The sequence below is a fragment of the Pristis pectinata genome, chromosome 6 (assembly GCF_009764475.1).
Source record: "Pristis pectinata isolate sPriPec2 chromosome 6, sPriPec2.1.pri, whole genome shotgun sequence".
Lineage (NCBI taxonomy): Eukaryota > Metazoa > Chordata > Chondrichthyes > Rhinopristiformes > Pristidae > Pristis > Pristis pectinata.
In genome coordinates this window covers 502,849-524,664 of record NC_067410.1, presented here as the reverse complement: position 1 = coordinate 524,664, position 21,816 = coordinate 502,849, and the positions used below count along the sequence as shown (strand labels likewise).

At 43.8% G+C, this 21,816-nt stretch overlaps 1 protein-coding gene across 1 annotated transcript in view; it reads left to right on the top strand.

Moving 5' to 3' along the window:
- Positions 1 to 21,816, top strand: part of LOC127571755 (6-phosphofructo-2-kinase/fructose-2,6-bisphosphatase 4-like) — a 148,195-nt gene that overhangs the window by 21,036 nt on the left and 105,343 nt on the right. The window contains exon 3 of the mRNA XM_052018432.1: positions 16,914 to 17,168. Within this exon, the coding sequence (XP_051874392.1) occupies positions 17,159 to 17,168 (10 nt within the window). The 5' untranslated portion in view covers positions 16,914 to 17,158. The remainder of the gene's footprint in view (positions 1 to 16,913; positions 17,169 to 21,816) is intronic.

The following is a 21,816-nucleotide window of genomic DNA, read 5'->3' as shown; positions in this document are numbered from 1 at the left end:
CAAAGAACAGCATCTCATCCACCATCGAAGCTAATTATAGACCTCAGAACTCAACGGTAATCAGCCTTTCCAGTTTGTTTTGAAACTGGCCAGTTCTGATGACAGGTTATCACTGGTCACATTATCACCGTTTTCTCACCACATTGACCTGCTGGGTAGCTCCTGTCCTCTCTGTTATATCAGGTCTCCAGTGACTACGGCGTTCTGTATGTCACTGTTCCAGCTGGGATTTTATTTCTCTCATGTCCGTCCTCATCACTCTCCTGTGTTTATACCTCCTCCAAGCAGGTCCACTACGATTAACAACCTTTCACCACCTTCTCTTAACCAACATCACTACCGTTTGAATCATTCAGTCTCTCTTTGCCTGCACCTTATCAGAGATGGTATTCCCATTTCTCTCCAACCCTTACCTTTTCTGCAACTTAAGAATGTTTGTCTTCTAAATTCTGCTGGCTCTGAAGAAGGGTAATTCCAAAACATGAACTCCGTTTCCCTCTTCACAGACTCTGCCTGACCTTCTGAGGATTTCCTGCTTTTACTGTTTGCATTTCAGATTTCCAGAATCTGAAGTATTTTTGCTTTCGATTAGTATTTAAATAATTTGTGAGTGTCTGTAAAGTTTACAGAGATAGGGAGGGATGAGACCATGGTGAAATTTGAAATTTCAGATTTCCAGAATCTGAAGTATTTTTGCTTTTGATTAGTATTTAAATAATTTGTGAGTGTCTGTAAAGTTTACAGAGATAGGGAGGGTTGAGACCATGGTGAAATTTGAAAGAAAAGATGAGAATTTAAAATTGAGGCTTTATATATCAGAGAAAGACGATAAACCAAGAGCCCATTTTCTTCCCAAAATGAATGTGGTTTTATGTGGATTTATGGGCCAGTGTTTACCCCTCACCCATATCAGTAAGTTGATTATCCTGTTAGGCATTTCCTTTCTGTTTGTGGCATCTTTTGGCTTCATTTGGCTGCCCTGTTCCTTACTTTGAAAGCCATCTGGATAAGTCCTTGGATAGGAGAGGTTTAGAGGGCTATGGGCCAAACGTGGGCAATTGGTACCAGCTCGCTGGGCAACACAGTCGGCATGCTGTTTCCATACTGTATGACTCTGTGACTTCAGAGCAGTGATTACATTTCAAAAGAATGGCTGTAAAACATTCTGGAAGCCCTGGGTCATGAAAGATGATATGTTTCACTTTCCATTCATGTTGAGTTGTAGCGCAGTGCACCAGCTGTTGTCGACCTAGATCTGGAAAACACCTTGTAATCTGATTAGATGCTTTCTGTGCAGAGCATTGCAGGGCTATGTGAGGCTGGCACTCTGCTCGGGAGTCCTACTCTTGGCACTGATGGAGCAGTATTCCCTCAGAACTGACTACAGGTCTTGGTCACCGTTATAGCTTAGACTGACGGACACAGTTTCACACAGTGGAAACCACTGATTTAGGTGTAAATGCCAGTCCAAGTGCACCAGGATACGTGTAATACCCAGGCCAAGCACAAGTTGCCCCTGAACCAGTTTGTCTGAGCAAAACTCGTGGCCTTGCTGGTTACTCTTTTAAAAATAATTTATTCATTTTTTTGAGACATGGGCTTCACTGGTAAGGCAAGCATTTATTGCCCAAGCCTAATTGCCCTTGAGATGTCTCCTACTTGAAGCATTTCAGTCCTTTGGACAAGGTGATCCGACTGTGCAGTAGGGTGGGGATTTTGAGGATTTAGATTCAGCATCAAGGAAGGACTGGTGAAATATATCCCAATCAGAGGGATGTGGCACTTGGGAAGGTAACCTGCAAGTCGTGGTTTTCACCGAAGCGTGGCAACATGTTGCAAGCTGCTCTTTACAGACCTACTCATTACCCTTACTATAATCGTTCACTGTGTAATGAATTGATCTGTATGGACGGTGTGCAAGAAAAGTTTTTCACTGTACCTTGGTACAAGTGACAATAATAAACCAATACCAATACCATGCGTCTGACTTTATTCTTCTTGGAGGCAGAGATCATGCTTGGGGAGGTACTACTGGGGTAGCCTGGCGAGTAGCTGCACTGTATCGTGGAGATGGCATACCCTGCAGCTACTGTGCATCACTATTGGAGGTAATGAACATTAAAGATGGCAGATGGGGTATCAATCAAGTGGGCTGCTTTGAACTCAGTTGAGTTGAGCTTTATTAGGTCTTAATAGATCTTTTTAGCTATTATTAGATCTGCAGTCTTTCAGGCAAATGTGTATTCCTTCACATTTCTGACTTGTGCCTTGGTGATGGTGGGAAGGCTCCAGGCTGTTGGGAGTTAGATTACTTGCCACAGGATATCTAGCATCTGGCATGTTTCTGTGGGTGCAGTACTTAGGTAGTTCTGGTTAATGATAAGCCCATTGTAATGATTGAAGATGAAAACAAAAGAATGTAGATCTTGTCACCACAGCTGTAGCATATCATAACGGAGACTGGTTCCCCTTTTCAAGGAGGGCAGCAGGGAATGCCTGGTAATCATTGACCTGTAGGGAGTGATAGGGATTGAGAAAAATTCTGAGGGACAGGATTAATGACTAATGACAGGACTAATCAGAGATAGCCAGCATGACTTTGTCAAGAGCAGATCCTGTCTTATCGATCTGATTGAATTTGTTGAAGAGGTAACAAAGTGCATAGAGGAGGGATTGGATGCAAAATTGGCTTGGTGATAGGAGACGGGGGGTGATAGTAGAGGGGTGCTTTTGAGATTGCATGCCTGTGACTAGTGGTGTTCCACAAGGGTTGGTGCTGGGACCCTTGTTGTAATATATGTGAAAGACATGATCAGTAAGTTTGCAGATGACACAAAGATGGTGGAGTTGTTGACAATGTGGAAGGTGGTCTTAGGCTACAGGGTGATAGTGATGTGTTGGTGAAGTGGCCTGAGGAATGGCAGATGGAGGTTAATCCTGATATGTGAGGTGATGCATTTTGGGAGCACTGATGAAGTGAGAACATACACTATAAATAGAACATAGGATATAGAACAGTACAGCAGGAACAGGCCCTTCGATCCACAATATCTGTGACGAACATGATGCCAAAATTAAACTAAATCTCTTCTGCCTGTACATGATCCATATCCATTCCCTGCATATTCATGTGTTTATCTAACAGCCTCTTAACTGTCACTATTGTATCTGCTTCCACAACTACCCCTGGCAGCCCGTTCCAGGCAACCACCACCCTGTGTAAAAAATTTGCCCCACACATCTCCTTTAAACTTTCCCCCCTCACCTTAAATGCGTGCTGTCTAGTACTTGACATTTCTACCCTGGGAGAAAGATTCTGACTGTCTACCCTATCTATGCCTCTCATAAGTTTAGAGACTTCAGTCACTAAGTTTAGACACTCAAGAAAAAAAAAGTTTGTCCAACCTCTCCTTGTAGCTCATACCCTCTAATCCAGGCAGCATCCCAGTGAACCTCTTCTGCACCCTCTCCAAACCCTCCACATGCTTCCTGTAACGGGGCAACCAGAACTGCACACAATACTCCAAGTGCGGCCGAACCAAAGTTTTATACAGCTGCAACATGACTTCCTTACCTTTATACTTAATGCCCCGACCAATGAAGGCAAGCATGCCATACACCTTCTTTACCACCCTATCTACTTGTGTTGCCACTTTCAGGGAGCGATGGAGTTGGACCCCAGGATCCCCCTGTACATCAATGCTGTTAGCTATATACTTTCCCTTTACATTTGACGTCCCAAAGTGCAACACTTCACACCTGCCCAGATTAAACTCCATCTGCCATTTCTCCAACCATATCTGTACCTGATCTATATTCTGCTGTATACTTTGACAGCCCTCTACACTGTCCACTACTCCACCATCTGCAAATTTACTAACCCATCCGTTTACAATTTCATTCGTCATTATATATATCACAAGCACCAGAGGCCCCAATACCGATCCCTGTGGAACACCACTGTTCATGGACCTCCAGCCAGAATAACACCCCTCCACCCCTACCCTCTGTCTTCTATGGGCAAGCCAGTTCCGAATCCAAACTACCAAATCTCCATGGATCAACCTACCATGAGGGACCTTGTCAAATGCCTGATTAAAGACAACATCCACTGCCCTACCCTCATCAATTGCTTTCGTCACCATCTCAAAAAACTCAATTATGTTAGTAAGACACGACCTGCCCTGCACAAAGCCACACTGACTGTCCCTAGGCAGGCCGTCGTTTTTCAAATGCTCATAAATCCTATTCCTAACAATCCTCTCCAATAGTTTCCCTACCACTGACATGAGACTCACCAACCTATAATTTCTTGGATTATCCCTATTTCCCTTCTTGAACAAAGGAACAACATTGACTGCTCTCCAGTCATCCAGGACCTTGCCTATTGCTGGTGAGGACACAAAGATCTTTGTCAAGGTCATCTTTCGATAACTAGGGATAGATCCCATCCGGCCCTGGGGACATCCACCTTGATGCTCTTCAAAAGACTCAGCACCACCTCCTTCCTGATCTCAAAATGCCCAGCGCATTAGCGAGCCCCACACTGCTCTCACTAACCTGCATGTCTTTCTCCTTGGTGAATACAGACACAAAGTACCCATTTAGTACCTCACCCACATCCTCTGACTCCAAGCATAAATTCCCTCCTTTATCCTTGAGTGGTCCCACCCTCTTCCTGGTTATCTGTTTGTTTTTAATGTAAGTATAAAATGTTTTTGGATTCTCCTTAATCCTACTTGTTAAGAACATTTCATGGCCCCTTTTGCCCTTCCTAGTCCCCTGCTATCTTTATATTTCTCAAGGGCCCTGTCTTATTCTAGATTCCTAAACCTTGCATGTGCTTCCTTTTTGTTTTTGACTGTTCATAACCTCTCCTGTCATCTGGGTTTCCCTTAGCCTGCCATCCTTGTCCTTTCTCCTTACTAGAATATGCTGGTCCTGAGCTCTGATCAGTTGGCCTTTAACCAACTCCCATATGTCAGATGTAGACTTGCCAGATGACAGCTGCTCCCAACTAACTCCCACCAGCTCCTGTCTAGCCATGTTATTTGTCCTCCCCCAATTTTGTACTTTCCCAAAAGGTCCAGACTTATCCTGATTCATAACTATATTAAAGCCTAAGGAATTATGATCACTGTTCCCAAAATGCTCTCCCACGGAAAGGCCGGTCACCTGGCCAGGATCATTTCTCAAAACAAGGTCCAGGATGGTCCCTCCTCCAGTTGGACTACCCACACACTGTTTCAAGAAACACTCCTGAATGCACTGAAGAAATTCTGCCCCATCTAAGCCTCCTGCACTGAGGAAATATTGGGGAAGTTAAAGTCGCCCACTACGACAACCTTGTTAGGGTCCGAGGGAACACTGAAGAACAGAGGAACTGTGGTTTTAAAGTCCAAAGATCTTTAAAGGAAACAGAACAGGTAGACATTGACATTGAGAGGGTATATGGGATACTGCCCTTCATTAGTCAATGTAAGAGGTTATGCTCCAATTTTATAAAAGATTGGTCAGACCTCAGTTGAGTACTGTGTGCAGTTCTGGTCACCGTGCTGTAAGAAGGATGTGAAAGCAATTGATGAGGGTAGGGCAGTGGATGTTGTCTTTAATCAGGCATTTGACAAGGTCCCTCATGGTAGGTTGATCCATGGAGGGTGAAGGCACTCAGTCTTTTTCCCAGGTTTGGCAAATCGAGAACTGGAGGGCATAGGCTTAAGGTGAGAGGGAAAAGATTTAATAGGAATTTGAGAGGCAACTTTTTAATACAAATTGGGGTATGTATGTGGAATGAGCTGCCAGAGGAAGTGGTTGAGGCAGGTACAGTAACAAATTTTAAAAGACAGTTGGACAGGTACATGGATTGGAAAGGTTTAGAAGGTTATAGGCCAAACACTGGTGAAGTTGTAGTATGACATCCCTGCTCTTACATTCTATGCTATGGCTGATGAAGGCAAATATCCTACATGGTACATCATCATACATCTCCTCAGGCCCTGGGATTTGTTCACCATTATGTTCTCCAAGACGTAACATCTCCTTCTTCTTAATGCTAGCATGCTCGAGAACATCACTCCCTCTCCCCAAACTCTTCTTCTACCATGTCTTTCTCTTCAGTGAATACAGATAAGAAATTTTCATTTAAGCTTTGCCCCATCCCCTGGCTCCACACACACATTGCCTCTAAGGGAACCCACTATTTTCCTGGTTACCCCCTTGCTCCTAATGTTTATAAAATGCCTCGGGATTCTCCTTAATCTTGTCTGCCAGTGATATTTCATGACCCCTCTTTTTTTCTTCTAATTACCTTTTTAATAGCGGTGATAGAGGTGTACAAGATGATCTGAGGCATAGATCGAGTGGACAGTCAGAGACTTTTTTCCAAAGCGACAATGGCTAACACGAGGGGACATAATTTTAAGGTGATTGGAGGAAGGTATAAGGGGGATGTCAGAGGTAAGTGTTTTACACAGAGAGTGGTGGGTGTGTGGAACGCACTGCCGGCAGAGGTGGTGGGGGCAGATACGTTAGGAACGTTTAAGAGACCCTTAGATAGCCACATGAATGATAGAGAAATGGAGGGCTGTGTGGGAGGGAAAGGTTAGATAGATCTTAGAGCAGGATAAAATTTTGGCATAACATCGTGGGCTGTAATGTTCTATATAAGTACTGTCCTACACTCACTGCCTTGGTAAAGCAGCCAGCATAATCACAGACCCCACCCACCCTGGACATTCCCTCTTCTTCCCTTTCCCATTGGGCAGAAGATACAAAAGCCTGAAAGCATGTACCACCAGGCTCAAGGACAGCTTCTGTTCTGCTGTTATAAGACCATTGAATGTTCCCCTAGTACGACAAGATGGACTCTTGACCTTACAATCTACCTCATTAAGACCTTGCACCTTATTGTCTGCCTGCACTGCACTTTCTCTGTAACTGTAACACTTTATTCTTCATTCAATACAGCACAGTACAGGCCCTTCGGCCCACGATATTGTGCCGACCTATATACTGTAAACTTACTCCGTGATCAATTTAACCCTTCCCTTCTGCACAGCTAATAACCCTCCATTTTTCTTACATCCATGTTCCTATCTAAGAGCCTTTTAAATGTCCCTGTTGTATCAGCCTCTATCACCACCGCCAGCAGTGTGTTCCAGGCACCTACCACTCCCTGTGTAAAAAAACCCTACCTCTGACATCTCCCCTAAACTTTCCTCCTCTAACCTTAAACGGATGACCTCTGGTATTGGCCATTGCCACCCTGGGGAAAAGGTGCTGGCTGTCCACTCTATCTATGCCCCTCATAATCTTATACACCTTTATCGAGTCGCTCCAATGAGAAAATCCCTAACTCGCTCAACCTTTCCTTGTAAGACATGTTCTCTAATCCAGGTAGCATCCTGGTAAATCTCCTCTGTGCCCTCTCTAAAGCTTCCACATCCTTCCTATAATGAGGTGACCAGAACTGAACACAATACTCTAAATGTGGTCTAACCAGAATTCTACAGAGCTGCAACATTACCTCGCAGCTCTTTCTGTATTGTTTTCCATTGTACTACCTCAATGCACTGTGTAATTAATTGATCTATACGAATGGTATGCAAGACAAGTTTTTCACTGTACCTCAGTACATGTGACAATAATAAACCAATACCAATTCCACTCTGTACTCAAAGGTCTCTCCTGTTTTCAGTGACCTATACCTACACGTCGTTCTTTTATTTCCTTCATCACCCTTGATATCTCTTTGTCATCTAGGGTTCTCTCATCTCCCCATCTCTCCTTTCTCCCTCACAGGAACATGTTGACCCTGAACTCTCACGATCTCAGTTGTTGGATGTTAATATATGCATAAGCAGCTGCTCCCAATCTGCTTTTTGCCAGCATTCCCCAATTTAGAACTTTAACTTGTGGACCATAATTATCCCTTTCTATAACTGTCTTGAAACTTATGGAATAATGATCACTATCCCCAAAATGTTCTCCCACTGATATTCCCACCACCAGTTTGGTATCGTTTCCCAAGATTAAGTCCAATAAAGCCCCTTGTCTAATTTGGCTCAAAAACTTCTCCTGGCTGTACTTTACAAATTCCACCCCATCTAAGCCTGTTGCACTCAGCAATCCCAGTCAATATTGAGGCAGTTGAAATCCCCACTATTATAACTTACACCTCTTGCACCTTTCTGCGATTTAAACATGTAGTTTGATGAAAATAAACCAGGTAGATTAATGTGCCAGGGGTGATTCTGGGTGTGTGCTCTGTGCATGAGAGAGTGAAGGCTCCCATGCCAGCTCCCACTTCGAATGAGTGCTTTAGAGCTACAGATAATTGATTTTTACTTGTTCTAGCCCAAAGATTATAGCACACTGCAGATGGTATGACATCAGAATCAGGTTTATTTCACTGACCTATGTCGTGAAAGTGGTAGCAGTGCAGTGCAAGACATAAAGACATAAAAATTACTATAAATTACAAAAATAAATGAATAGTGCAAAAGAGGAATAATAAGGTAGTGTTCATGGGTTCAGAAATCTGATGGCAGAGGGGAAGAAGCTAATCTCATCACAACTTCAGATCCCTGTTCATTTATTCAAACAAGGTTCTTTGCAAAGCTCCATGTAGAAAGATCTTGTACTGACTTTAGCCTGAGCCACCTGTAGCATGCCATTGAGTTACTAAAGGCAACTTGCCTCAATATGAACTTATTTTTGGAAAAAGATCTTACCATCTTCAGGAATGGTTATTGAATCACCTTAGGAATCTTCTGGATTTATTTGTGCTCAGTTGTCAACAGATATTTCATCTGCAGCTGATGCCATCTTTATACAAATGAATCATGTTGTATTTATACAGCACCTTCCATGTCTTCGCATCCTAGAGTGCTTTAAAACCAGATATACAGTTTAGAATGGAGCATCATGAAAGCAAATGGGTGAGCAGTGTTTAGGAGACATCCTGCAGGCACTGATGATAACTGTTGAGTTAATTTGTCTTTTGGTTGAGATGGAAATGTTGGCCAAGATATATCCTTGAGTCATCTTTGAATATTGAAACTTGAAAACCACTTGAGCAGTCAGTGAACTTGTGTGAGGCTGCATTTGATCCCAGTAGTGGACTAACAGAATGCAGCATGTATCACTTCTCTGCCTACGTCTTTTTTTCACTCTTTCTTCGTAGAGGAAACCTGACCTGTAATTCCCCTACTTCACTGATAACTAAATTTATCTCTGAGTCTACAATGTGAAAAAGGATGATTTCTCACCACTTTTCTACAAGTTGTTGAAAAAATCAAATGCTTTCAAATTTTTTATTTTTTCAAAAAGGCACTGAGACGCTAGGTGCAAGCAATAATCAACTAATTGTTGGGGTTTCTCTCTAGACTGCAAGTACCAGATTATTATCCTGCCCTACTGCCAATATCCATGGTATTGGATGTACCCTTGGCCCAAATGATTAGACAGTTGCCTTCAGTCATGAACACTGGGTAAATGCAGTCCAGGATTATGCAGAAAATGCAGGGTGGTTAAGAATTTATTATGCTCAAGGTAGAGGGTTCGCTGACATGGACGTGTATCCACGATGATTCTGTTACTTAGGTTAGGCCCTACTTAGATCATGACATTGACTTTGCTACAGTGAGCTGGACCATCTGACCCACTCTTACTCCCACAGTCTCTGCCTCTGTCACGGACGTTCCCACAGTTTCTGACTTCCCTATCAACCACTCCTGGGACATCTGACACCAGACCCCAGTTGCTGAAAACCAAACCAATCATGTCCCTGGATTGATACAATTAACTGAAATGCAGTAACTGATGTATTTTGTAAAGAATAAATATTTATTAGTTGGCACAACATGTTGGCCTGTTCCTGTGCTGTGCTGTGCTGTTCTGTGCTGTGCTGTTCTGTGTTCTATTGATTAATGTAAAAATGCATTTTAAAAAATGTATGGAAATCTTTCTGTAATATAAACAGTTATGGCTAAAAATGAACATATGTAGAAATTTCTGCAAATTACTGCAATTCATAAAAATAAATGTTATTTTTCTGCACTTTGCTTGTCTTGTCCACAACTCAGTTGCAATTTTTAAGTACAATTTGTAGGTAGAACCTGACAAGCACTTAAAGACCAGTTGTGCTTTTTTGAACTAAGCGAGTGTAATATAATACCTGGTGCTTGTAGTCTCACACTTGGAATACATTGAAGTTCAAGATGTACATCTGTAAAGAACATAAATATTCAAAGATGTACATTAAATCACATTGTTCCACAGAGTGGATGCAGCATTAAACGCAGGAGGCTTTGATTGCTCAACATTGCTGTGTCCGAGTGTAATGCAACACCATAAATGTTTTTAAAACACAAAGATTTGCATGGTGAAAGCACTGTTCACTGGCTCAGGACTGGCCAAAACTCACTGCTCTGCTTTTCTCTCCTATATATTGGGCTTCCCCTTTTCCTGTCTTCAGTCCTGAAGAAGGGTCCTGACCCAAAATGTTGACCGCCTACTTTTCCCCACGGATGCTGCCTGGCCTGCTGAGTTCCTCCAGCATCGTCGTGTTTTCCTTCAAGGTGACATTTGTGTTGTGTGGACGGTTAGGGTGAGGTTCTGAATAAATATTTGTGGCCGTCTTCTCAACACAGGAGACTGATTTTGACACTGTAGTAAAGGCAAAAGAGTGAAATATTGGATGGGATAAACATCGTACAGAGGAAGTATTGGGGTTTGGTATGTCTGAAAGTGAATAGAGCCCAGATGAACGATATCCTAGGCTGCTAAAAGAAGCAAGAGAGGAGATTGCAGAGTCTCTGACCATGACTTTTTGATCCTCCCTGGTACAGGAGAGATGCCACAGGACTGGATTCTGCTAATGTTGTACCACTGCTTGAAAAGGAAGGAAAAGATAATTGCAAGTTTGTCAGTTTAATCTTGGTGGTGGGAAAGTCATTGGAATCCATTCTAAAGGGCAGTATAAACCTTCAATTAGAAAGGCTCAGGTTATTCACGTGGATTTAAGATAAGATATTTATTTATTAGTCACATGTACATTGAAACACACAGTGAAATGTGTCTTTTACTGAGTGTTCTGGGGGCAGCCCACAAGTGTCGCCACGCTTCCGGCGCCAACATATCATGCCCACAACTCCTAACCCGTACGTCTTTGGAATGTGGGAGGAAACCGGAGCACCTGGAAGAAACCCATGCAGACACGGGGAGAACGTACAAACTCCTTACAGACAGCAGCGGGAATTGAACCTGGGTCGTTGGTGCTGTAATAGTGTTACACTAACTGCTACACTACCGTGCCGCCTGTTAAGGGAAGGTGGAACCTGACTAATTTGATTGAATTTTTTGAGGTGACAATGATGGTTAACAAGGGCAGGGCATTTGATAGTTCAATAAGATTTGGAAAGTCCAAAGTAAAAGCCAAAGGGAGAGTGGAAAATTGGATCCACTGACGGTGGTAGGAAGCAGAGAATGGTGGCTGATGGCTGTTTTTGTCACGAGAAGGTGGTTACCATGGCCTTCCACAAGCTCTGTTGCTCCGTTCCTTCCTTTTTCCAGTGTAATGATTTACAGTTAAATGTAAGGGGCATGTTAATGGTGTTTGCAGCTGACACAAAAACTGGCCCTGAGGTTGATGGAGGAATAAAGAAATAGGTGATATAGTCAGTTGGGCAGAGACCTTCAAGGTAGCAGGCCAGGTTGATAACGAACAGGATGCTTTCTTATATTAGCTGTGGCATACAAGGACATGGAGGTTGTGTTAGAATTGTATACAACGTTATTGTGACCATAGCTTGAGGATTGCATACAGTTCTGGTCCCACATTACAGGAAAGATGCGATTGCACTGGAGAGGGTGCTGAGATTTGGAACAATGTTGCCAAGACTGAAAGTTTATAGTTTGGGAAAAGATTAGATAGGCTGAAGTTGTTTTCTTTATAAAATTGCCAGGGCCCCAGGTAGAGTAAGTAAGAAGAGATTTTTTTTAACCCTTAGCAGAGGAGTCAAAAATGAAGAGATTTAATTAGTAGAATGGTTACAGCGGAGGTGAGGATAGTAGGGGTCTGGAACTCAGTGCTTGCAAGGGTGGTAGGGCATTGCATTTGGATGTGTGTTTGGATAGCTGTCATCTGCAGGGGTACAGATCCAGTGCTGAGAAGTGGGAGGAGGTGGCGCGCAGTTTTTTCAACTGGGAAAAGGACCAGGGGTAAGTCATTGGGTCTGCTCTGCTATTCAACAAAATCATGGCTGATTTCTAACTCCAGAACATGTTCCTGAGCTTTCCCCATATTACTCGATTCCTCCAATATCTAGAAATCTATTGATCTCAGTTTAGAATGCAGTTGATAACTGAACTCCACAGCCCTCCAGAGCAGAGAATTCCAAAGGTTCACCTTCCTTTGATTGAAGAACTTTCTCCTCAGTGCCCAGCCTTGCATTTTGAGACCGTGGCTGTGGTCCTAGACTCCTCAACAAAGGGAAATATCCCGCCTGCATCCAGCCTGTCCAGCCATGTGTTTCAGTGGAGTTTACCTAACAATGAACGTGATGGGCCTGTTGTGTAAATTCTCTGATTCCATGAACTGTGGGGGCCTTCCATAGCTATTAGTCTTTCACCCATGGTTGCCACTTAGCTGTAGTATTTCGAGGAGGAAGGGGCTTGAGGTGATGCTGAATATTACACAGTTGAATTGCTCTCCAGAATTGGTGTTGGTGGGTGTGTATGTGAAGGTAGAGTCACATTGTCAACATTGTGCCTTCCTTCAGACTGAAGCCTTAGTACAATGACTGGAAGAGTGAAATGGAGGGTGCCATACCCTGAAACTTTGCTGATGGCTGTAGAAGACAGCTCAGCGGTCACAAGGATTCATCGGTCTGTGTTGTGCCTGGCTTGGTAGAGCCATGGCAATGCTGACTGGCCATGAGGCCTTTTAATGGATGTGCTTGCTGAAGACTAATGGTTAACTGTGAGTTTAATAAGTATCCCATCTGCTGTCTCAATTTAAATCCAGTTTAATTGGATTGGAAATTTAATGGGGCTTAAAGGTTCATGGTTAAATAATTTACAGATTAGTATTTGCAACTGTAAGAGTCAGGGCCTGAATGGTAAATTATCATTTGAGTCACTTTCAGGGAGAAATACGGGACGTGTGCCTCCCACCTGGCCCAGCTTGGCCTCTGTATTGAGGTCTGTTTCTTCTGGTTCTGTCATGTGTAAAAATTGTTTTAAAAGATTGGTCATGTGTACGGGGAGAGGACAGAATGTTTCAGAAGCTGCTGTAAGCCGGGCAGCTTGTTTTTCAGCCCAGGAAAGTACTCTCCCAGCTACATACTAACCTCTCTTTTCTCTGTCATCGCTGCTATGAAGTGCTGGTGCAAGGAGCTCAGTCCACGTGCCAGAACGTGACATGTTGATAAAGCAAATGCAATGGCAAAGCAGTGGTGGTGAATCTCAGGGCTCCAGGCTGACCTAAGGCCACACATCCTTGTGTTGTAGGTTACAAACTTCCTGTCACTCTACTCATTGGTTATAACCCACAGCTTAATGCCTAAATTCTAGAAACTTCCATTGGTGGACTTTCATCTGTTTAGACTGCTGTAATGAAGAGCGACCTTTGAGATTTCTTGGAAGACAATAAGCATTTCCAGTGATATGGGAAGATTAGAGAAGCTGCATTTGTTCTTCCTAGAGCAGAAAAGGTTAACGAATAAATCAGGGACTGCATCATCAGCTGGGCTTTGGCTGTTTCTGGTGGCAGGAGGCGCGGTGACCAGAGGACCTAGATTGAAGGCTGTGGCCAAAGCCGGGAGGTAGACGAAAGTTTTGCTTTAACCACAGCTGTAGATATTCGGATGCCACAGGCAAGCTTCATCTCTCATCAAGTTGTGATATACTGACAGGGATTGGCACTTTACGCTCAGTCTGCATCAGTTGCATTTTGTGTTGATCTCCACTTCATTGCTATTGTTCATCCTTCTCAAGCAGCTCATTTCAGTGAGAAACACATTTGCCAAACTGTTGAGTAGTACCGCACCAGATCTGAAAGTAAAGTCAGAGACTTGTACAGAACAGGAGTAGGCCCTTCGGCCCAACTCATCCATGCTGGCTGTGGTGCCTATCTGTGCTAGTCCCATTTGCCTGGAGTAGGCCCATGTCCCTTTGTGCCAAGTACCATAGTGAGTCCAACTGCAGCGCCATGTGGTCTGACAGGTATATCGTCAGGGTCATTGGATGTGTCCCTGGTCTCATGCATCTGCAGGAGGAGCATTAAAGCAAAGTTAAAAAAATCAATTTCTCTTCACCGATTGTGGAGCTTAGAGGTCCTGGCAGTTATGTCAGAGAGCTTCTTTACGTCACACCACACGTTCTGTCTCTGGTCTCAGTAAGCTTTGTAATCTTTCTTGAGAAACAAAGGACTGCAGATGCTGGACTGCAGAGGCACAAGACCCCACCTCTCCTCTTTTGTCCACCTATCACTGCTCTGCTTTTCCCTCCCATATATTGGGCTTCCCCTTTTCCTATCTTCTGTCCTGCTTTTCTCCATGGATGCTGCCTGGCCTGCTGAGTTCCTCCAGCTTCATCGTGTTTTTCATTGTAATCTTTCTCCACTGTCCTCATTACCAGCCGTAACATAATGGTGAGTGGGCAATAATGGAGCTGGTGATTCCTGCAGTAAATGAACCCTAGAGACACTAGGAGTTTCGGAATATGTACCAACTCTTTAGTAAGGACTAACAACAAACTGTGAGGTGCGCTCAGTCACACATTTAATTATTTTATTACATCATGTACCCCACTTACATATTTGCAGACAAATTTACCACAGCAGAGAGTGGTTCTGATTTAGAATGTGCTGCCTGAGATGGATCAATGGGGCAGGTACGGTAGTGTAGCAGTTAGCGTAACACTTTACAGCACCAGCCACCTGGGTTCAATTCCCGCCGCTGTCTGTAAGGAGTTTGTATGTTCTCCCTGTGACTGCGTGGGTTTCCTCCGGGTGCTCCGGTTTCCTCCCACATTTCAAAGACGTAGGGGTTAGGAAGTTGTGGGCATGCTATGTTGGCGCTGGAAGTGTGGCAACACTTGCGGGCTGCCCCCAGAACACTCTACGCAAAAGATACATTTCACTGTGTGTTTCGATGTACATGTGAATAATAGAGAGATCTTATCTTATCCAAAGGACGGCAGTCTTCAAAATGATGGTTCATCTCCAAGGGCCATTGGGGGTGAGCAACAAATACTGTCCTTGCCGGTAACAATCTGCTGGAGGAACTCAGCAGGTCGAGCAGTATCTGGGGGGGGGAAGGAATTCTCAACGTTTTGGGTCGAGACCCTGTATCAGGACTGTCCTTGGCAGTAGAGGTAAGTGCAAGGTGTTGCATTTTGGTGTTAAACCAGGGCAGCACTTACACAGTAAATGGCAGGGCCCTGGAGAGTGTTGTAGAATGGAGAGACTCAGGGCTACAGATACATAGTTCCCTGAAAGTGGCGACAATAGTAGGCAGGGTTATGAAGAAGGCATTTGGCATGCTTGCCTCCATCAATCAGGGAACTGTGTACAGGAGTTGGGACATCATGTTACAACTGTACAAGATGTTGGTGGGACTACACATGGAGTGTTGTGTGCAGTTCTGGTCACCCAGCTATAGGAAGGATGTGATTAAGCTGGAAAGCGTGCAGAAAAGATTCACTAGGATGTTACTGGGACTGGAGGGGTTGAGTTATAAGGAGAGACTGGATAGGCTGGGACTTCTTTGACTGGAGCATAGAAGGCTGAGGGGATATAAAGGTTTATAAAATCATGAGGGACATAGATAAGGTGGACGGTCACAGTCTTTTTCCTAGGGCAGGAGAGTCTAAAACTAGACAGCATAGATTTAAGGAAAGAGGGGAAAGATATAGAGGGGGTCTGAGGGACAAGCTTTCCACACAGAAGGTGGTGGGTGTATGGAACGAGCTGCCAGAGGAAGTGGTAGAGGCAGGTACAATTACAACGTTTAAAATACGTTGGACAGGTACGTGGACAGGAAAGGTTCAGAGGGACATGGGCCAAATGTGGGGTATTGGGACTAGCTCAGGTAGGCAACTTGGTTGGCATGGACGAGTTGGGTTGAAGGGCCTGTTTCTGTTCTGTATAACATTACAACTCTATGATTCTATGGCACATTGTGACGTTACAGTAATTAGGTTATGTAATTTCTTTTCAACCGACATTTTTTGTTGGTTCACCAGTTATAAGCTGGGCGTTGTGCACTGACCTAGTCCAAGTTGAGAGAAATGTTTCAGGAAAAAGACTTTGAGTCAAAATAGAAACACATAATTCCCCTAAAATATTGCACAAATCTTTAACCAAGTCTGAACATGTGCAGAGTGCACAACCCTTAGCTGACAATCCAAAATTGTTGCCTTCAGAGGAATCCCTTATCATTGACTTTAATGAATTTGTTAACAAATCGATTTACTAATGGTATCCACTTATGTCAAAAATATTGTTTTAATACATTTTTAAAAGAATCTTAATTTAATGGCAGAAGATTTTTTTCACAAAGGCATTTTGAGTGGTTGGGAAATTGTGTTTTGTGGCTGCTGGCTCTCTCAGTAAATAACAGAGAACGAGGACAGAATCAGGTCTGAAGGAGCAAGTATTGTTAAACTACAAGATACTGTCTGCAGAGAAACTTCCTTCACTGTAGTGCTGACAGAGTAAAGAAGAGCAATGAATGTTTGTTTCCAAAACCCATGCAACTCTGTTGCTTTGTCAACTTTTCATTATTTTGCACAATAGTATTCTTATTTCATTAAAACTCCCTCAACCCAGTTCAGATGTCACTTCAGTTTATTCTAATCGATTTGTCTACATATATAAGATGATTATTATAGTTTTAATCTTTTTTTAGAATCACAAACCAGATCTTGAGAGAGTGGATTGACAGGTTTGCTCAGAGATCTTTGGACTAAGATGACAACAGTTGGTTGGAAGAAGTGATTATGACTCAGCAAGAGCTCAGACAAGGAAGATCACATTATTTCTTCCGGAAAGCTCTTTAAAACAACAGTTGGACTACTGCTTTTCCTGAATGTGTATGTTTCCTTAATCATGGTACATGGAATCTTGGATTCAGTTTGAAAAACAATAGCCAATATGTCTAGAGGTGAGTAAGTAATTTTATTTTTATTTAAGCAACCTGTTGCAGCCCCTCTTGTTTGTCCCATTTTGGTACAGGGCAGTGGAACATGACACCAGACAGTGTATTTTGTGAAGTGACAGAGCCCTGAGGTACCTCAGTGTCACCCTGCACTACACTGTGTACTCCAGAGCTGTGGCGTAACACAAGGGCTGTACAATACCACTGTGTACCATAGAGTGTCATAGAGTGTCTATCAACTAAGGCTGTCAACATTAAGGAACACATTGTGCATGGGACTGTGGGCAGGGCCCAAAGCCCCACTATATAACAAAAGATCCCAGGAGTAGTGCAGGTTCAATGGGTCACAATGTGTCCTATGACCAGGGTCATGATGAGGAACTATTATTATGTAAGTGAAAGCAGAAAAAGAAAATCATATGGAACATCTGCTAGTTATGGTTTCAGGAATCTGACTAATAAACATTACAGACAAACACCAGGCCATCTAGAAAACACATTAAAGCTGTGTTCTTTTAAAAGTTAGCTATTGACATTTTAATCTCAGTGGGGAAACATTTCAGACTCTCCAAAGCCAGGAAAGTGGACACTTCTGCCTTGTCACAGTGTCACAGAGTCACAGAGCAATATAGCATGGATACAGGTCCTTCGGCCCAACCAGTCCATGCCGACCATGGTGCCCACCCAGCTAGTCCCAATTTCCTGCATTCGGCCCATATCCCTCCAAACCCCACCCCTCTGTGTACCTATTCAAGTGCTTCTTAAATGACACTGTTGTATCAGCCTCACCCACTTCCTCTGACAGCTCGTTCCATATACTCACCACCCTCTGCGTGAAAAAGTTGCCCCTCAGGTCCCCTTTAAATCTTTCCTCTCTCACCCTAAACCTGTGGGATTTTGGGACTGTCAACATCCAAAACCTACTGCTCTTGGCAGCGTTAGCTGTCTGAGAACCCCTCGAGTTCACATAAATTCACCTGCCTCAAAACAAGACGAAGAGCTGGAGAGTGGCCAGGCGAGGGATGGGAATTCAAAGAATTGTGTTGTTTCTGTAATAGCTCCTTCAGAGAGTTGTTTTGTAACTGCATTTAATGCCAATGTGAGACTTGCTGGGTATCCCAGGACACAGGGACCTCAGCACCAATACCATGTGGGGCTTGAAGACCCAGCGGACAAAGAGTGGACCCCAACTCTGAGCCAACCCTGAGGCGAGCAAAGATACCAAATCCTTCCCGTGATTCCCTCTTCTCGCAGCCTCCACAGCGCTTCTCTGGTCATATGACAAAGGGCTTCAGATACACTGGGTGGTGATGGCATTATTGCAAAGTTCCTGGCAAACAGTCTGGGTGTCCTGGGAATTGGTAGCTCTGCCTCATGGGTTTTGATGGTTTACAAGGAAGTCCCATGTCAGGATTGTGGCACAGGCAATTTTCCTTTCAGATACAAGCAGTTCTGTAAACTTTTGGGGTCCTGACAACCCTAAAAGCTAAATACCAGCGCATCACACAAACACTGGAGGAACTCAGTGAGTCAGGCAGCATCTATGGAAGGAAATGACAGTATGTTTTGGGTTGAGACCCTTCAAATGGACTGCACCTGAAGCCAAATACTAGTGCACTGTATTCCAGTAACTTGCAAAGAATGTTGGGAATGAGTCAGGGATTGGGATCAAACCTGCGGCCAATTTACGTGCTCCTTTCCCTTGCTGCTTTTGAGTTGACTCCCTGTGTAGTGGGCTCCGTGGATTCTACGTGAAAGACGTCAAACCAATAAATGAAACCAAGTTAATGCCTGGCAGCTCCCCAACGTCCAACCATCCAGCCTCCCCTCCTTCCTCCCCTCTCCTACCCCTGCACAGAATCATTCCGCTGGCACAGAGGCAGGTTCCCCTCAGCCACCCCTCCCTGCATACAGAACTCACTCGCTCTGCAGATCACGCATCACACACCCTCCCAGTTCCAACTCGCATACTGATGGTCTCTCTCCCCCACTGGTCTCTCTCCCCCAGTAAGGGCACTCTTACTGCACAGGGTTCCCTTTCACAGTGAAATCATTTTAGTTTCACAGTGATGTCTGAAAATATGTTTCTCACAAAGTGTTTGTTTGTGTCACTAGTAGTTACAAAGCACACAGTGGAAATGTTTGGAATACTCTGCAGACCAGCCAGCCTCTGTGAAGAGTTACTGGTTCTGGTTGTTGCCTGTTCAGCAGTTAGAATTACATGGAGTGCACTGCCATAAGGTGTGGCTCAGACATAGCCTCAGGAAAACAATAATCCTCTCAAATTCTTCACCACTGAGTATAAAAGTTGGTGCGGTTGTACAGGACTCTGGTGAGGCCACACTTGGAGTATTGTGTTCAGGTTTGGTCGCCCTGCTATGGGAAAGATGTTATTAAATTGGAAAGAGTGCAGAAAGGATTTACGAGGATGTTGCTTGCACTTGAGGGACTGAGTTATAGGGAGAGGTTGGACAGGCTAGGAATTTATTCCTTGGAGCGTAGGAAACTGAGAGGTGATCTTATAGAGGTATATAAAATAATGAGAGGCATAGATAGGGTGAATGCACACAGTCTTTTTCCCAGCGTTGGGGAATCAAGAACTAGAGGGCATGGGTTTAAGATGAGAGGGGAGAGGTTTAATAGGAACTTGAGGAGCAACTTTTTTTACACAAAGGGTGGTACCCCTGTGGAATGATCTACCAGAGGAAGTGGTTGAGGCAGGTACAATAACAACATTTAAAAGACAGTTGGATGGGTACATGGATTGGAAAGGTTTAGAGGGATATGGGCCAAACGCTGGCAAATGGGACGAGCTTAGATGGGGCATCTTGGTCAGCATGGACCAGTGGGGCCGAAGGGTCTGTTTCCGTGCTGTATAACTCTATGACTCTGTGAAACTGTCAATGAACTGACCACCCATAAGGCCCAAAGACAAAGACCCACTGGTGCAGCGGTCCTTCTGAGACAGTTGAAGTTGAATTTGATTGTGTTTCATGTTAGTGCAGCCTACTGTTCTATCGGGAACCATTTAAAAATGATCACACAGAAGACGGTCATTCAGCCCATTGTGCCAGTGCTGGTTCTGCTCCTTCTGTGTCTGATAATGCAGGTATTTTGTGTTTCCCATCAAGCAATCTGCAAAGATGTGGCTTTATCATGTTTGGAGATAGAGTTTTCAGATGTGGTACTAAATTCAGGATCAGACTAAGATTTCCATTTGGTTTTTGTTAACAGCTTAAGGTGCCTTTCTGAAGTTTGTCTTCTGAAATACATTTCCTCCGTTTTCTGTTAAATTGTTGGAATAGTTTAATGAGTCTTACTCTGCAGCAAGTTATGGTGGAGAGTTACATTACAGACAGCTCTGATTCCTAGTGTGGACAGTGCAGGTTTAAACTGAATTGTCAAGGTCTGGACATCAGCTCACAAGGGAAGAAATCTGAATGTAGGTGCTTAAAGAAGTGAGAGTGTGGCTAGTACTGGAGAAGGAAGGAACACCACATCATAAAAATGGTTACCAGGAAAATAAAGGTAGGTTTAGAAAACCTGCAGGTCTTTTGGTTGTGGAAGGAAACCGGAGCACCTGGAGAAACCCACACAGTCACAGGGAGAGCGTGCAAACTCCACACAGTCACAGGGAGAGCGTGCAAACTCCACACAGACAGCACCGGAGGTCAGAATTGAACCTGGGGGTCTTGGCATTGCGAGCCTTTGTACTGCTCCCGACTAGGGGAGGATAGAATTAAACTTAGAGCAGAAAATACTGGAAACACTCAGCTGTGGAAAGAGAAACAGTTAACATTTCAGATCCATGACCCGTCAACAGAACTTGGTCTGTTTCTGAGGATGGGTCTCCATCCTGTTGCGTTAACTATTCATCTTTCCACAAGTGCTGCCCGACCTCATGAGTTTTTCCTGCATTTTCTGCTTTTATTCTGAGACTCCTTTGAACTTTGGTTTGTGTTGTTGAGGTGGGACCTGGCACTGTCCTGCAGCCGACTCCGCTGCCTTGTGGCATTTTGTGGTAAACACACAGGATGAGATGTGTCACAACTTCATATAGTTACAAACTGAACTGAGCTAATTGGATTGTGGTTGCATTGGAGATACGTTTGTGTGTATTTTAAATTTGTTTTCCAGTTTTCAGCTCCTTCCTTGCAAACTGCCACATGAAAAATGAGGCAATTTTCCCAATCTCTGCTGTGCATCTGAAATTTCTGCAACAGAAAATCTTGACAGGAATCGACACTGACTTGTTCATGGTTTAAACTGCACTTCGCAATAATGAGTATTTTTGAACAATGCAAGAGGAAACATATACCTTTGAGAGGGAGTGCAGGGGGTGTGATACTTGTTACTGGTGTGTACTGTCTGCAGAATGTTCATTTACAAGCAGCAAAACTTAAACATTCCAGAAAGACCAGGTCAGAATTTCAAAATAAGCATCACAGAGAGTCATAGAAAAGGCCCTTCAGCCCGGCTCATCCATGTGAACCAAGGTGCCCATCTATGCTAACCCCATTTTCCCGCAATAGGGCCCATATCCCTCTATTCCTTTCCTATCCATGTACCTGTCCAAGTGTGCTGAAAATGTCCCCGCCTCTACCTCCTCCACTGGCAGCTCTTTCCACACATCCACCACCCTCTGTGGAAAAAC